The sequence below is a fragment of the Myripristis murdjan genome, chromosome 21 (genome assembly GCF_902150065.1).
Source record: "Myripristis murdjan chromosome 21, fMyrMur1.1, whole genome shotgun sequence".
Classification (NCBI taxonomy): Eukaryota; Metazoa; Chordata; class Actinopteri; order Holocentriformes; family Holocentridae; genus Myripristis; species Myripristis murdjan.
Window position 1 is genome coordinate 28,260,864 of NC_044000.1, and position 18,486 is coordinate 28,279,349.

The 18,486-nt window shown below is 40.6% G+C and overlaps 1 protein-coding gene across 1 annotated transcript; it reads right to left on the reverse strand.

The window, feature by feature from the left end:
- Positions 1-1,643: 1,643 nt before the first annotated feature.
- hnmt (histamine N-methyltransferase) lies at positions 1,644-17,046 on the reverse strand. The gene is given in 8 exon segments (XM_030081612.1): positions 1,644-2,584; positions 2,586-2,824; positions 5,644-5,737; positions 5,941-6,071; positions 8,779-8,886; positions 10,328-10,380; positions 13,480-13,626; positions 16,954-17,046. Coding segments are annotated over 7 exon segments (885 nt in total). The 5' UTR covers positions 13,617-13,626; positions 16,954-17,046; the 3' UTR covers positions 1,644-2,461.
- Between the last annotated feature and the right edge of the window lie 1,440 nt (positions 17,047-18,486).

Genomic DNA, 18,486 nt, shown 5'->3' on the forward strand with positions numbered 1-18,486 from the left:
TTCATGACAAGAACTGAGTGGCCACTGGGTTTTGTTTTAGTTTTCAGTCCTACTGTCACTATATTTTTTATAGAAATGGCTGTAACTGAAGTGAACAACAGAAAATCCCCATCATAACGTCATTTAATCTCACACTCCAGTGGGGTGAGATAATCCCACTTTCCTCCAGAATTCTCTTGAATGAACTAAGTGCTGATCTGCCTTATTCTGCCTTGTTTCAACAGATTTATACTTGTTACCAGAATAATTCCTGAAACAAGTGAAACTGCATTAGGTATAAAAGAGATTATCTCATCAAAAAACAGGATTTAAAGACTGAATATGACACTAAACTTGACTTTTTTGACAAGGAGAACTTTTGCAGTAAGCACCAGCAGACTCCACAGCAATTTGAATTCAGACCGTTTCTCTCTGAATAAGCTCTGACAAGACTGACATTCCCTCCAAAGTGTTTTTTTCAGCATGAAAATAGTGATGACATTCTGCTGTTTCCTCTGTAATTTTAGTACAGCTGTGGTGCTTTGGCTAATAATTCTAGTTTTGTCCTATATTTGTCACTGTTTGGGTCTAAGTTACATTCAAAGTTGAGATTCTAGTGCTAAAAATGTTTTTTAGATATTATATAATCATTACTTCTAAAGCATATGGACTACACATAGTTAATTTTAGGTTACAATAAGGCTAAATTGCAATGTTTATTTTAATTTCAGATTTTTTTTTTTTTTTTTTTTTTTTTTTTGCAGTGATCAATCTACAGAACAGTGGTTTAGACGGAGAGGTTGCCCATATACATTTATGCATTTTTAGATTTTTTTTTTCATATTATGACCAAATGAAGAAATATTTTAGTGATTCTGTTGTGAAAGGAGCCAATCAGGTCCTAGTCCCATTGTGATGCAGTTATCAGACCTAACCTACATAGCCAAAACAACTGAGCACATATGATCATATTATATATATTATTTTAAATAGGGGAAATCTGAATTTTCTGTCATGGTGCCCCTTTAATGTGGGTGTGTGGGAGCTTTTACAGTGTGTGATGTGATGCTCTGTGAAAGGCTGGGCAGCGGCCACTGTCAGTGACTGAGGCTACCTCAAGATGGCGCCAGTGCTTCATATATAACCGTAACAGCATTGTGACCATGAGAGTGACTGCTGATGCTGATGCTGAGCCTCAGGTTACATAACCAACACCCTGCATGTATCAGCAAACACACCAACCCAGCCACACATTAGCATGGACGGTTTGTCAGACTATAATCATATCTGAGAGTTAAATGTTGTCTTTTGTGACTGTTAGTGAGATTTTGTGTCCAGAAGCGCCACCAAACAAAACACAGAATGCCTTGCACACTCGATAACATTGACCTGGAGGGGCATAAACAGTTTATAATGCAATTATATCACATTTATCTGGTTCAGTTTCTCCAATTTCTGGTCAAAATGTAAGTAATTAATGTTCATTCAATAATAACATAGTTGTCATCAATATGATATCATTTATTATCACATAAATGAGAAATATTATACCACATGTAATGTAATATAATAGAATAGAGTGTATATTCGTCAATATAGTATCTGTATCATTGATTTATTCATTCATTCATGTTTGGTTCATTAAATTGTGACATCATTTGATCTTCAAGTCATTTCATTGAATTTTGCATCTTGAGCTTCAGGCCTCTTATGTTTAGTTTTCCTGTTTTGAACTGATGTTAAAGGACTGGACAAGAGTTTGTTAGAGAAAAAAGTTTCGACACAAACTGGTCAAAAGAGTCTGAAAATCTGGTCAAATGTTTATCCCAAAATAACATAATTCAACAACAAATTCCAGTGCATTTTTTAATTGCTTCATTATGCTCTCTCATTGATCGAAAAAAGACATTTCAAAATAAAACAGTTTGCACCAATGGAACACAAAAATCACAGAAACTCTTGCAAGTGCATTCAGTGCAACATTAAATGAATACTGCATGAAGAATTAAATAATCCATTGCTCATCCATTTTGATATTTGTAAAGAGTAGCGTATAGGTTGCCAATATGTTAAAATAATTAATGATGAACCGAGAGAGCATCTGTTCTGTTCTCTCAGATGATATCGGATCAAAACTCTGGATTTTCTATTCCTCGGAGCAGAACTGAGGATTTCAGATTGTTTACAAGCAAATAAACAAAAATGTGGTCAGAAGAGAATCACAGGCATGCTGTTCTTGCTTTGCACAGACAGTACAAGATGAATGAAAAATAATGCAGTCGATGAGAAAAATATTTGATTTAAACTCCTAAGGGACCTGAGGATGTACAAAAAAATTCACTTTATACAAAGACTAAAAGCTTGTGAATTATGTACAATCAATAAAAAAATGTGCCTCTTAAAAACAAAACAGAAAAACATTGCAGTCAACATCTCCATTAGCAAATTCCACATATCCTTCACTGTTTTTTTTTTTAACTGGCTAGGGGAGGGGGTCAACAAGCAGCGCCTCCAGCTTGTTGTTGAAGATGACTTTGCCGGCAGACTCCACGCTGCAGTCCGGGTGGCGCAGGAGCTGCAGGACACCCGCTTTCAGCTCGGGGGGGCGCCGTCTTGCTGAAGTCCTGCACCTCGGTGAGGAAGTCGAGCAGCAGCTCTCCCTTTTCGTCCCCCTTGGTGAAACACTCGGTGATGTCCATCTGAGACGGCAGCTGGAAGCTCCGGTAGCTCAGCCGCTTGGCGTCCAGGAAGCCTCTGATGTCTCCTGCCGTCACACACTGGCTGATGTCCGAAATGCACAGCTGGTCCTTGTAGGCCTTCCACAGCTTCGCCCAGCCTCCCTCACCTGGAACACACCACGGGCAAATAAAGCCACTGGAGAAACCGAAATATCTGCCTGACTTGTACTTCAGAGCATGAAGAGGTTATCTTTTATTAATCCCCATAGGAAAATTTGTTCTTTTATTTTATCCATCCTAAACACTAACAGAGACATGGCCAGCGACTCCAAATCTGAGAAAGCGCCACTGACTGGAGAATTAACCAAACATACATGCTTTTTTTTTTTTTTTTTTTTTTTTTTTTTAATGGGAAAGCTTATTTTTCTAAACACACAAAGTAAGTGGTGTGAGATAATCCAATTTGTTTTAATGGTCACCAACTTGTTTTCTACCACAGGAATCGAGAAAATACTTGGAACTAAGTTGATTAGCATTAAAAACAAGTGGGATTATCTCATCCCCGAAGCTGATTTCCACACTTGTTTGAAGATTTTAAGGCTAAATATTAAGTCTAAATGCCTTGTTAAAACAGAGAATTTCAGCAGTGTACTGTGTGTCAGAGTAATACATTTCTGTATTACTTTTGCTAGTCATGAGTACCATAAAGAATTAGTATTTCAGTCTCAGTAATATAACTGCATCTGAAGTGCTACTCAACATTTATTTTTTTTCTTTCATCATAATTATTCTTTTTCATCGGACCCGGAGGTAGTTTAGATGAAAACTGGTTGCAACATTTGACTCTGAGTAGAAACGTTCTCAGTACTTTGAAAAATGAAAAGCACTGACGAAATGAAACGAGTACTTCTTTTTTAGACTTAGTCTAAGTTTCTACTTCACTGAGAAATGGTAGAAAAGTTGACTTTCACCGCCAACTATTATTTATTCTCCCAAGTTCTTTTTTTTCCTTTTTTTTTTCTTTATCAAGCAATAAGTGAACTCAGTGCATCAATAGTGTTTGGCTCCCTGGATCATTCAGACAGAAGAAAATAAAGGCAGCCTGAGTAACAGGATGAGCTGAAAGCAGGGGAGAATGCAATCACCAACTTTGTACCAGGGGAACAATAAGACCAGTAAGCTTCTGGGACAAATTATTAATCTCCCTCAGGAAGTAATGAGTAAAGTGATGAAATGACTCTTGAGATGAGTAATGAGTGATGAGTAACTTTACTTTTTTTTTTTTTTAGCTTAGCTTCCTTGCTGCAAAACCATGATCTTTAGACTCAAATTCAGCCAGGGAAATGGAAAACTACGCAAAAGTTGTATTACTGTGAGAGTGTAACCATAAAACTTTATCCAAAACCAATGCAGAGTGAAGAAAAAAGACGTGATTCCATCCTGCAGGAATCATACAGAAAAAAAGTGTTGCACATTATGTAAAACTATCTAAAATGACAATACACACACGGATCACCTGCTAAACAAAACTGTGTTTTTACTAATGTGTGCCAGCAACTCAACCATTGTGATGTGCCGCCTCAACCAAATGAGCTTCTCACAGAAAAAATGTGATATGGGCCCGAGTGTCAGGCTCCCTCGCGCTGACACCCGGCCAAAAAACAAAACTGATGTAGTGGGAAGTGAGAACTATCACTTTGCCTGCATACTGGCAATTTTAATCTCCAAACCGAGTGCAAATGAGTGCCAGCCAGTTTACAATGACTTTCTTGTCTGTTCCCGTTCCTGCTCCACTCCTTGGCCAGGACTTGTTTATTTGTCTGAACCTACAAGTCCAAGGATTGTGGTGCTATCATTCTCCACCACCGCTCGCAGCGTCTCCTATCAGGACTTTGGCGGGTCTGCAGCTGTGCCTGTGAGCCAAGCCTGCCGCTCGGCGATGTGGAGGCCGGGTAGACACTGACCTGCTGCTGAGAGTCTGTCTGCTTTATGATTGGTGCTGTTCTTCGCCACTGATGTCAGCCACTTCTGCTATCTAGCCTGGGAACTTTGCCTCTTGACCTTGGGTAACAAGTTTCCTCAGCAAGTACGGATGCTAGTCTTTTATTTCCCTATTTCAGTTTCCATATGTCCCGTCTCATTGAGCTCGCTGTTGTAGCAGCACTCATGCTCTCATCAGTGATTGGTTCATTTCAGTAGCCCACTTATCATCTGATTACCCTGGTTCCCTTGTCTCTCATACTGGCAAATTAGAGGCGTTCAGCCTAGGACTCAGACCGCAGACTTCTGATTCAAGTTATGGTCTCCTGGTGGCCAAAAATCATGTGCAGCAATCTTATACCTTATCTTTCTCTCGATATACACTAACTCAGGCAGTTTGTGGAGAAGACTGGAGCCAGTTCAAATAGGAGGGATTAACTGAAATAGGGAAACAAGTCTTCCAACTAATATGATGAATAATTTGTTTGTTCTAACCCTTTATGAGACACAGGAGAGTCTCTAATGCGACCCAAAGGACCAGTTCCTGAGCTAGCCTTCTAAATACTAAAAATACTTAAGGTTAAGGTTGGAAAGAGCTTGAATTCCACAGTGTTTTTTGTGGCTTGTACTTTCAAGGAGAGCACATCCCTGCTCCCATCACCATTCACCTTGGAGATGGGTGGAGCGGACCAAGATTTTTATGGACATTATAATTATCAGAGTGTTTACGATTCTGCAACCCTAAAGCCCAGAAGTACGACCAAAACCTTACAAACTAATAAAATGAGGTCATTCCTCCCACTTTGCATGTTATTTTAATGTCAAGTCACAAAAGGTTACAGAGCCAGAGGTTTACCATGCACCTGAAGTCTCATTTACTGGGTCGCTATTACCTCTTGGGTGTGGACACAGTCTGTATACTTGCTTGAGTTCAACCCTAAGAACCAACACATCAGTGAATCAAAGATCAAATCTCAGAGTGAAACCATATAAGTTAGCCATTTACCAGACACAAGGATGATGAGAAGCTTCCCGCTCTTGTTGAGGAGGCTCTGGAAGAAGCTGATAGTAGCTCCAGGATCCTTGACATAGTACAGCATCTGTTGATTCCAGCACAGATAATGAGCTGGTAACTGGATTCATGGAGCACCTAATTATAACGCTTTAGAAGACAGATGTTCTAATGGGATTAATTGCTGTGGAGCGCTGCCGGATGAATGTGACCTAGATGTGTCACAAATACAGTATCAGTGTGAATTCTCTCCATAATCTGGGCCGGGGACGCTGCATTTCCAGCACCGACCTGGATCATGTGAACGAAGTCGGCCTTCTTGGTCGTCTTTTTCTCTTTCCATTGCTCCTCGAACTCCGAGGCCGTCATCTGGTTCCAGGTAAATTTGATCCAATCTAGATCTGGTTTCCGTGACACTAAAGCTAAGATAATATGGACAAGAGGGAGAGTTATTTTACCCTGTAAAATGTCAAGAATCACAGGTTGTGTTGTTTGATATGTGTTGCTAACTGGGTGGACGATATGTCTCCGCTCTGCTGTCACAAAGTCAGATTCCCCTATGTTTTTTTCTACTTGGCAAATAAAGTTACTCTCATTTGAACTTCTTTAACAACAGAGATTAAACAACCGATGCTGACATTTTGTATTTTAGTTCATTGTTTGTCTGCCTCTGACTCTTGTCACATTATGGAGAAGGGTTGTTTTTCACAAGCTGCACAGCCACCAGCGGCTTGCTTGTGTGGTTATTGTTCCTAATTGAAACTGATGGCTGTAAGTTGCCATGAGCTTGCTTATTAGACTAAAGCTAACCAAAAGACAAACATGGGATCTTTTCCCTAACAAGTATCGAGTGAATAACAAGATGTTTTAAAGAAAAATAACAGACTAAATTCAAAAATGTCAATGTTAACCTTTAGCTGTAGGAATATTTGCATATATTCTGATAGAAACTCAGTGGACACTTTATCAGGTCCACCTGTACAATATAATCCAATCCAATCCAACTGTTCTGCCATAAAGTTTACTTTTCTGCTGCCTATAATGCTCATGTTTTCTCTTTGTCACACTAATAGAGGTGTTCATTCACTTCTATGTTTGGCATTGAGCTCATAGTTAGTGCTGCTGTTGGACTGCAGTGCATTTTACTGACAGCTGTTTCCACTATTCTGTCCCCCCTCATTTATCTAAATATAGGAGGACAAAAAATTAGAAACACCTCTCAATTTAATGTAGTCCATTACAAAACCTCTGCAAACTACAATAAACAGAAGAATAGAATTAAATGTACACGATGTCAACACAAACTGAACATTATAAACTTTGTTAAAAGGTAAAATTCATGGTAGAGCTGTTGCACTGAACTGCATTAGACTGTACAGGTGGAGCTGATAAAGTGAACACTGAGTGTAGATTCTACTATAATGCTTGCCCTCCTTTTTATTGACTTTTATTTCATTTTTAGACAAAATATGTCATATTGATGTCTCATTGTGCCAACCCTTACAATAATCATGTTATGTAGCGATGGTAATCACTTGGTCACAATTTCAACATGTTCTAGAGATTCCATTTGCTTGTTGTAAACACTCGGTGATTGGCGTTTATTTATTTATTTATTCATTTAATTCTGGGGAAAAATCCTCAGGCGCAAGTGGTTTTGTTTGAAGTAAACAGAGGGAAAAAGAACTGGTTAGTATGAGCAGCGATGGCCAGCATGGCTGAAAAGACAAAGACAAGAGCGCCACCTGCAGAAACTCAAACTCCAGCACCACGGCAATGCAGTTTACCACTAGGGATAGAGGGATAGATATTAAAAAATCAGGGCTGTCAAGGTTAACACGTGATTAATTTGAGAACTTAAACACATTAATGTAAATGAACACAAATTAATGCAATAATGAAATGACCCACACACTGAGCTCTTTAAGTGAGAGAGTCACATGAAATACATGCTGAACATCAAACCTGACGACAGGCGATGGTGAATTACTTCATTTCCATGAAGTGCCCGTCACAATTAATCATGATAAATGCACAATTACCTTGTAATTAATGTGATTTAAAAAATTAAACTTGACCTAAAAAAGAGAAAATAAAAATGGAAAAAAAAAAAAAAACCTACTCAAAACAAAACAACCAACACCCTAAAAAAACGAAAAAAGAAAAAAAAAAAAAAAAGAGGAATTATCTTCTTAAAATACTCATCTGGTTAAAAAATTAGCCACCATCATGAACCCATAACCCAAACTACTCTGTCAAAGCCTATTTTCACTCAAGAGAACTAGTTCTTAAATCCTAGCTTACATTTTGTTCATTTTGTTAAGTGATACGCTGCCGGCCCTGTCTGAGTAGCAGGATGTAAAACCAGGCTCAAGGCTCCTGGATGTGACTGGAGGGACAGACGAGGCTCATTAATCTCCTCACTGAAGATCTTCATGTCTCTGTGGGTGACCTGTTTGTTTGTCACATTTGAAAACCCTCAAAATTTCACATTAGCTGTGCTGCATTTATCCGTGGGTTGCCGTGGAGTTTCTCTTCGCGGATATTACATTTTCAGCACACTAATTCATGGCCTTTCACTCTCTGTTTTTGCACATTGTGGTCTTACAGAGAGACGGCGCACTAATTTAAGGGTATAAAAAGAATACAGCTTCGGGTCTTTGCTGGCGAGATGTAGAAGTGCAAAGCTTACGTGGTCCATCGTCTGATCCAAGTTGAAACTTTAAAAATAACATGCCAAGGCAAGAAAAAAAAAAAAAAAAAAAAAAAAAATCAAATGCACCAAGTGTCTTACTCAGGGACACTCCACACTGTCTCTCTGCTCTACCTTCAAATGATGAACTGGCCTTCGCTTACACTCAAAAACCCACTGCCATCTGTGGTGCTAAATATATTTAAGCAAGTACAGGTACATGATAAACTAATAATTTGTTTTATTAGCACATGCAGCACCTGTTTGACCTCAGTAAATTCCTCATTTGTTCCATTCTTTTTCAAAATCTGAGTATACGTATGCATCAACCCTATTTAAGAACGGAGAAAATGGTATATTTCAACATAGACTGGGAACTTATTTGAACCTCTTTAATAACTACATGGCAGAGAGCTGTGTGCCTATGAGCTTTGTACCTCTGTAGCTCTGTATCTGCTGGCTGCTGGGCTCCACCACCTCGTTATCCACCGTCACCCCCGGGTGCTTCAGACGCAGCTGAGAGAGGATCTCGAGGTCGATCTCCCCTGCAGGCACCAGCAACTGGGTTTTCACTCTCAAAAGTACATGTTTCTTTGCAAATTAAATTTTGACCTACTTTTACCGCGGCAAACAAACCCTGAAACCGTTTGCAGAAAAAAAAGGGTGCAATTTTGACAAATCATTTGCACATTTAGTTTCAGCGGCGCACCATCACAATCTTCACAATTTAGCTGCAAAATTAGCATAGGAAATGTCAGACACCACCTGTCAGTTTCCTGGGAAATGATTAATTCTGGCTGCAATGATCACAGAGAAAAAAATCTCACCTCAAAAGCGGGGGAGAATGAATGACAGAATATCACTATAATATTTTTTTTGCAGGATCATTGGCCACAGGCAGGCTGCTTTTCTTCCAGCCCTTATTAAAGGTGACAGGTTGACTGAGTGCCATGTGCAAAGGAGTCAATTTAGCCAAGACGCTCATGTGGACAGGTGCTGAAACTTTCTGATTAGACCGAGTATGACTCTGTGTTGTACTTATTCTATGTGTGATAGATATACAGTCCATTAGTGGCACCCAGGGTCAATTAAATGTTTGGTTTTGACACAACTAAAAGGCTATTACAGCTCTCAACGGTCAGGTAATGAGTACCTTTTAGAAATAAATTAAAAGGGGCTGTTTGGCCAATATACATAAATAATATTTTCCCACTTTGCCCTTGTGAAAGCTATCTGAGTGAGTCTGTACTCCTTCAGGGTGGATACACACAGTTTTTCAGGAAATAGTTCCCCGTGAAACAGCTGGATCAGAGGCGTATCCATGTCATCGTTTTTGGAGGGAGCTGTTGCTTTACAGTTTTTCATGTGTGAATTTTTGATGGTTTGAGCTCCACAAATGAATAGCCAGCACCACTGTGATGAAGTGAAGGGAGAAAGGGAAGATCAACATTTTGTATGGACAGACTGGACAAAAACAGGCTTTAACAGCTTAATAAACAGAAACTTAGGACAGTTGGTCTGCCTACTGTTGACAAAATGTACTTACTGTAAGTTGGTTTGCACAAAAGCACTGACTAAATTATATGTAATATTAAAATGACATGTGAATGATGATGTAATGCACTAGAGGTATGTGGGAAAATATCTCTTTTTTTTGTATACTGGGTGAAATATCCCTTTAAGTAAGCTGTATCTCTGACACTGAAATCAAAGTGCAGTAACACTGTGGAGCAGCGAGGTGACATTGTCTGAGGTTAAAGATTAACTCGCCAGCTGGATAGTTTCGTCCAAACTCTTGGAAATGACCGGGGTAAAGGTTTTCATGTAATCTGCCGGTCGTAAATGGCGGCTCAGTGCCGACGGCGGCTTGGCACGGGAACGCGTCCTCACCCTGGCTGAGTGCCACAGAGGCCGCCGAGGCGCCGCACACAACACAACACAACACGTACAACACAGAGTACTGCAGTAATGTGAGTGTACTCTCACCTGCACCGCTTCCAACTCCAATGACATTCAGGTGGGACTTCCCGTTTCCAACGCTAAAGCAAAAACACAAGATAAAATATTTATTATCAGGGCTTGAAATTCACACCTGCCAATATGGGATCTATTCGATATGTGACTCTTTTTAGTTTTTCTGATTTACTTTCAATATACACAGATTTCCCCAAGGCTTTGCTTCATGCTGTGGCATATCCTTATTTCTTTCTTCAGCAGAACAAAACTTTTTTTTTTTTTTTTTTGTTGACCATGAGTTTACCTTCCTTTAAATTCTTCCATGGTCTGCTGTGAAAAAAAAAAAAAAAAAAAAAAAAACACCTCTTAGTCACTGAATTCAGGTGTTTCATTCAGTCCCGTTGCCACAGGTGTATAAAACCAAGCAGCAGCCATGCAGTCTGCCTTCACCAACATCAGTGAAAGAATGGCTCGTTCTGCTGTAATAGTGATGTAACAGGAAGTCACCGCGGCAACAAGTCAGCTGGTGAAGTTTCTTCCCGCCTAGATAATCTCCTCTGGCATCAACATCAGCACAGAAACTGAGCGCCGGGAGCTTCGTGGCCGAGCGGTCGCACGCCAGCCTCACATCACTGAGCACGACGCCGAGCGGCGGACGGAGCGGTGTAAAGCACGCCGCCTCTGGAAACGTGTTCTGTGGAGCAACCAATCACGCTTCTCTATCTGGAGGTCTGATAGATGAGTCTTGATGGTCTTTGGGGAACGCCCAGTGCACAGAGCAGCTCCATAAAGGCGTGGCCGGCTGAGTTTGGTGTGGAAGAACTTGAGCGGCCCGCACAGAGCCCCGACCTCAACCCCATCCAACACCTTTGGATCAACTAGAACACAGACTGGGAGCCGGGTCCAACATCAGAGTCTGAGCTCACAAAGGCTCAAAACTCCCACAGACACTCCAACATCTGGCACAAACTCCCACAGACACTCCAACATCTGCCACAAACTCAAACAGACACTCCAACATCTGGCACAAACTCCCACAGACACTCCAACATCTGGCACAAACTCCCACAGACACTCCAACATCTGGCAGAAAGCCTCCCAGAAGAGTGGAAGCTGTTCTGCAGCTGAGGGGGACCATCTCCATATTAATGCCTCTGGATTTAGAATGGGATGTCATGGAAGCTCCTGCAGGTGTAGTGTGCAGGTGGCCCGGACCTCTTGGTTTAAGAATCTCTGCACACGGTTTACCAACTGTGCTCTTGGATTCGTAATCTGTGCTCTTGGATTACAAAAGCATGACCACAGATTTGTAAACCTTGCCCTCAGATTTCGAGGGCAAATCCACGGGCATGGATTCATAATCCGAGGGCACAGATTACAAATACATGGTCACAGATTAGTAATTCATAGGCATGGTTTACAAATCTGTGGTCACAGATTATGAAGGTGAGAGCATGGTGTGTTACCCATGCACACAGATTCCTAAACCAAGAGTCCACATTTGGAGGTGAACATATTCTCCCCCATATCATAACTTCCCAACTACAACACTGAGCAAACACACGTCCCTTGTACAGCTGATGAGTTATTCAGTAGTGCTTCCTAGCAGTATAATTTAGTGTTATGAAATGTTTTTGTCACAAATCTCTCTTGGTATCAGCTTAGCCAGATACACGATAATTATCATATTTGTCCCATAATTTTTCCCTCTGTATAATTTATGATCAACAATGCCAAAAAGTGGCAAAATGTAACAAATAATGATGCCTTTTAACCAAAATTATGCATAAATGAACTTTATTTCCTCACGGCTGATTCTGCTGGGTCAGTTTTTCTTTTTAACATTCACAAATAGTGTTGGAGATATCTGATTTCAGATGTGTGTCTAGAGGGAAAGATATTCAAAAACATCTCTCTCAAGCATCCAGACGATCATTTATCCTCGTCTCTGCTTCCGTCCACAGACTCACGTCATGCAACATTTCATCTGTGAACAAATGAAATGTTTTTCTCTGCCTGTTGAGCTTGTGAGCAGGCAGTGTCAAAAATGTGTCTCACAATAAATATGTTTTTTTTGTTGTTGTTGTTGAAATTACACATTTGTGTCTATGACTTCTCTTTGTTTGGTCTTCTATGATCATTTTCTTAAATATACCATTATTTTAATCCTCTGTTATTCAGGCCCGGCTCCAAATCAAAATGACTTGGGATGCATCTGAAATGAGTGGGGCTGCACTGGTGGCCACAGTGCAGGCCGGCAACAGCAATGAAAAATAGTGTAGGTGTTACGGGTCCCGAGTGTGCACGGCCCCTGATGAACAGATTACACTGGAAAACAGCTGGAACAACCTGTAAACAGTAGTAAGTGTATACGGCGTGTCATTCAGTTTACTTTACGAGTCAGGGTGTGTGTGTGTGTGTGTGTGTAAGTGGTCTGGCCTCTAAATGCAGGCACTCACACACACAAATGGGTATGGACTTATTCTAAATAGGTACTGTTTTTAGCCTAACAACACATATTTTACTAATATAACCAATTCACATTTAATGTAACATCAGCAGTCACTGCATTTGTGGAACAGTTCAATTGCTTTATTAATCTTTAAATCAATATTGATTATGAAAAGAAACAAGGATTTCCCTATTGCATGGTAAAAAAAAATGGTGCAGTGGACTGGGACGAATTCTAAAGACTTGTTAATTATTTGTAACCCAATTTCTTTGTGACCAATAAAATACCAAATAGGCATCATTAACTGGTGATATGAAGCAGATGTTCTCGCCTCTGTGTGTTGCTGTTTGAGGATCCACGTCGATTAAAAACCAGTTTGGTTAACTGGGAAATGAAAGTTCAGTTCTCATGTCTCATTTATTATTCAAATTTCAATTGAGGGTGCAATGCATGTTTTTGCACGTTCATAGAACCGGGCCTGCTGGTATGATAGTTTAATAATTCCCATCTGGCACGGCTGGTTGGTGTCATGCATGCAGAACAGAGTGTGCACAACAAAGGCAAACAGAATATCAACTCCTAAGGGAGCAAATCATAGTGTCAGATACCCATCAGTCAAAAAGAGGCATGAAAATTAATCATGCCTATTCAGTTCTGTTGAGGCAGCCATGTTTGTTTCCAATGGTAAACAGATCTTTATAGCCATATTGTCTGTGCACAGGCGGGTTACCTGGCCAGTATGTCGGGCAGGACGTGGTGGATGAAGTCCTGCATGCACTGATGCTCGGTCGAACTCTCCAGAAAAAGCTCGAAGGATTTCTGATATCGGCTGTCATCGTCAACCAGAGTCTTCATTGAGGAGGCCATGGCAGATACTCTGTTAAATAATAATAATACATAAATCAATGAACTGGTTGCGCGGAAAATCTGCCTCCATCTGTGGTACTTAGTGTTCACTGCTGTGATCACCTGTCAATCAAACAGTGTGTCCAGCGGCTACTGTGACATGTTGTTTGGGACGTGTGAATCTAAACCTGCATTCTAATTTCAATTTCTCATTTGAAGGAACTTATTTTGAAATTGCAGAAAAGGGGGGGTGGGGGTGAATGCTGCAGGGGCTCAGTCTGTGGAATAGATGAACTCAGGTGCTCTTCAAGGGAAAAAACGACAAGCAAGGTGTAAAAGAGAACTGACTGTCAAGCTGTAAAGTTTGCTGCAGTCACGGAGGGAGATCCCGAGGCACTCTTGAGTGTGAAAATGTAAATTCCTTTATTCAGAAGGGAGACCCAACGCGTTTCGATGAGTTACATCTTCATCAGGGGTGTGAAAGTATAATGTGCACAGGTGTGTATTTAAAAGGGTATTTAAAAGGGTATTTCTTGGATTTGAAGATCACCGTTGACCAAGATGGCTTCCTACATACATCCCTATTCAGAAAATCCACCGACAGAAATACCATGCTAAAAGCAGACAGTTTCCATCCAAAGCGTCTGATATCCAATATACCTTATGGCCAGTTTCAGAGACTAAGAAGGATTTGCAACGATGACAATGATTTTGAAAATCAGGCTAAGGACATGTGCAAACGATTTGAACTGAGAGGTTACAAAAACAAAGTTTTGAACCAGGCGGTCACCAGAGCCAGGTCTCTTGACCGAAAGTCCCTCCTTACCAAAAAATCTCGCCAAGAACCCCCACCCAAAATTTTTTTCACTACACAATACAGTACACTGGCATCCGACATCACACACATTATCAGAAAAAATTGGGGCATCTTGATGAGTGATCCGGCCCTCGCCACCGCCTTGCCTGATTCCCCATCCTTTTCCTACCGGAGAGCACCCACACTCCAGGACAGCCTGGTGAGTAGCTACCTACCGCCTTCAAAACCCACCACCTGGCTCTCCAAGCCCACGGGCACATTCAGATGTGGTTCATGCAATCATTGCAATAACGTTCTTAAAACTAACACCTTTCCTGATGTGTCCACTGGCAAAACCTTTCACTGCAGACATTTTGCTAACTGCAACACAACTTATGTTGTCTACAGATTGGAATGTGAATGCGGGGCTTTTTACATTGGTCGTACCAAACGGAGGCTGAAGGATCGGCTTGCAGAACATAAATATGCCATCAGAACGCAGAATCCGAACTACCCCATGGCGGAACACTACAGGTCAGTGGGACACACAAAAATCGACAATTTGAGGATTATGGTGCTTGAAGTCATCCCCAGAAACCACAGAGGGGGCGACAGACTCAAACGTCTGCTCCAAAGGGAGACCTTTTGGATCAGCACACTCAAGGCCACTTCTCCTCCAGGCCTTAACGAGGACATAGACTTCACCCCCTTCCTCTACCCCCCCCCCCCCCATACACATACACGCACACACACACACACATACACACACACACACACACACACACACACACACACACTTGTACATACACTCACATTCATTCACATTCACACATCCTGGACATTTCCTTTTGCCCTGAAGTCAACAGGTCCCACCCAGACCATTCCAGTGCCCCTCATGAGCACTCTCAGGACCTTTTTCAACATGAGTCCTCACTAAGACTAAGACTCTCCCAGTGCTCGGCCTAACATCTGGGCCCCCCCTTTTTTAAGACTTTGTTTTTCATGGACTTTTTCCACACCAGGAGTCCCTACTATGATACTTACCATACGAACTCATATTTGGACTCACCTGTTGTTCTTCTTTTTTGTGGTGTTTCCTGTTGTCCTCCTCCGGTGGGCAGACCTAGGGATTCCTTTCTGGAACCACTAGGGGGCGGTGTAACCCTAAGGTCATCAAGGTTCTTCTTTTTTCTTATTTATGTATCGTTGATAGTCATCCCAGGTTGGCCAACCTTTCTTAGCCATTTCATGTGCCTTTCATGTGCCTTGCTGTTTTTTAATATTGTGGCTCGTATTGGGTTTTCTAGCATTTTGCTAAGGTATGTTAATTGTTTTTATCTTGCTTTTATTTCTTGTGTATACACTATTGGTTGCAGCCGCTATAACGTGGTCTTGTGACCACCCCTACGTCCACCCATGTGACCATGTGATTACCCTTTTAAATACACACCTGTGCACATTATACTTTCACACCCCTGATGAAGATGTAACTCATCGAAACGCGTTGGGTCTCCCTTCTGAATAAAGGAATTTACATTTTCACACTCAAGAGTGCCTCGGGATCTCCCTCCGTGACTGCAGCAAACTTTACAGCTTGACAGTCAGTTCTCTTTTACACCGAACTTATTTTGAAATTTTAAAAATCTTACAGTCTCTAGAAATATCTTTATGTTTTCGAAACATGCTGTGTGTTATAACAGTAAATCATTCAAGAGGTCAAGAGAGGTCTCAGACTAACTCATTCATGTTAGCTCTTGACTGACTGCTGAAATGTGAATGATATCATGTACTGATCAATATTACCTTAAGAGGAAAAAAAAATCCATAAATGTAACAAATAAAAAATACATGGTGGGGCATCTTTCTAGTTCATGAGGAAAATGAGCTATTGAAAGTTGAATGCATGTAAAAAATACATTTTTAATAGTTAAGCCCATTAAACATTAGAAATAAAATATGTAGTATTATTTAAAAGGATCATAATAGCAAATTTAGTTTTAAATTACAAAATAAATAAATAAATAAATAAATAAATGAATAAAAATAAATAAATCTCAGAATCTGAAATCAAAGGTTCTAAAATGTTTTGCATGTCTAAATAATCACATTTATATTCCTCTATGAGGTTTCATGTGTTTTTTCATAAATAATTCATAATAAAAGCCAAATGTCCAATATGAATCTGACTTCACTCTGGCAGATTACTATCGCTCCTCGCTGTGGCATCGCCCAGGCTGAACACGCCTGCGTTGGATACGATGCACAGTTTTTAAAAAAATCATCATCATCATGACAAGCTTGTGCTTTTCTGCCGAGTCATTTCCTGTCGAGAAACAGAGCAGCAGTTTCTCTCGGCGCATTTGATGATCCGACGCGTCGGTCACAGTCTGCAGGCGCGGATCCTGCAAGTGCGCACAACTTGTTGCGTGCTCAGCGCCAGGAGACAGCCGGGGCTTTATTCAGTGGTGGCTCACCACTAAACCCACCACTGAACCCCCCACTGGTGGGCTTAGGCTGCAGATCGGCGACGTAAACAAATCAGGATCTAATATTTTCACTTACGCGTCGTGGAGAGACGGAGTCGGAGCAGGCGGGGGAATCCGGCAAGACGCAGAGAGTGGAAGAAAAAACCCTCCCACAAGAGTGAGCGTTTCCTCCGAGGAGGCGGGGGAGGCAAAGGTGGCTGCAAAAAAAAAAAAAAAAAAAAAAAAAAAAAAAAGATAGGCTGCCATCCAAATATCACAAGTCCTTAAAGGAACATCACAGGGCTGCTTAAGGAGAATTCAGCCACAGGCGCCACAGGTGATTGTAAAATATCAGAAAGTGTGACAGAGTGATTATAAACTAGTGTTACAGAGGGACCTCACAAAATAGGGTTAATGCACATATTTTTACTTTTTTTTTATACAAATTTCAAATGCACATATTTTTATATTTTTCATTTTCCTTTTCTTTGTCTAATAAGATTGAGATTAAGAATTTGAGTAACTGCAACTGACCCAATTTCCCCTCAGGGATCAATGTAGTATTTCTGATTCTGATACCACAGGACACAAAAATATTACCAAGTGTACAATAGCGTCAAAGGAATTATAGAATATTATAGGGATGCCTTGTGATGTAAAATGGCCATTAAAGTCATTACTGAGCATCACAGACAGACTTTAAATCTCTATAGGATTATTATAAGAATATAATAATAATAGTTGGATATTTAAAAAATATTTAAAAAAATACCATAGCAGTACAGTAGAGTCAGTGTAACTGACTTTTGATCACAGATACTACAAATCCTTTCATAAAGGATAATATGGCCAATCTGCATGTTAAATTGTGATTAAAAAATGAAATTGTCTCAAGTGTAATCACTCTAATTTAGCCTAATGTGTTTTTCCAGAGGACAGACAATTTGAGAGGAAGGCAAGTCCACAGTCCAATTAAAATGAGTAAAATGAGTAAAGTGCCATATTACCTGCATTTCCAAGGCCTGCAGATGCTTTCCCGTCAATGACCCCCTCCAGACAGACAAGAATCAGGTCAGGAACTCAAATTGGATTGTAATTAGACTACAAACTGCTATTTGATAAAAAAAAAAAAAGAAAGAAAGAAAAAAAGAAAAAAAATCAACCTTTGGAATAAATTCTAAGGGATGGAGTTTTTCTTGAAATACGATCTGGTAGCCAGACTGTCCACAATACTGCTGAGACAACAGAATATTGAAGGAGCCACGTTTGCTCATGCACTCATTCTGCAGATCCTCAGACCTCACATCGGGAGGCAGAGTTTTAGACCAATTTTATGCCCAGCATCCCTCACAGGTTTGCATAATTTTATTTAGTGCACACTCGGGGCAGCAAACTGCTTTCTGGTCTTTTTCTGCAGGTGGCTCTTCTGCAGGGGGCAGTCAGTTTGCATGACACATGCCTCGCCTCAAACCTTCAGTACTGATGAACATAAAAAATGAAAAAAGAAGTCCCCACTCTCCTACCTAGCAAAAGTGATATGAATTTACAGCATTAAAGTGACAGTTAAGATTCTTCCTCATATAGTGGCATTTGCTCCTCCATGCGAGTGCTACACATCCACCAAGTCTGG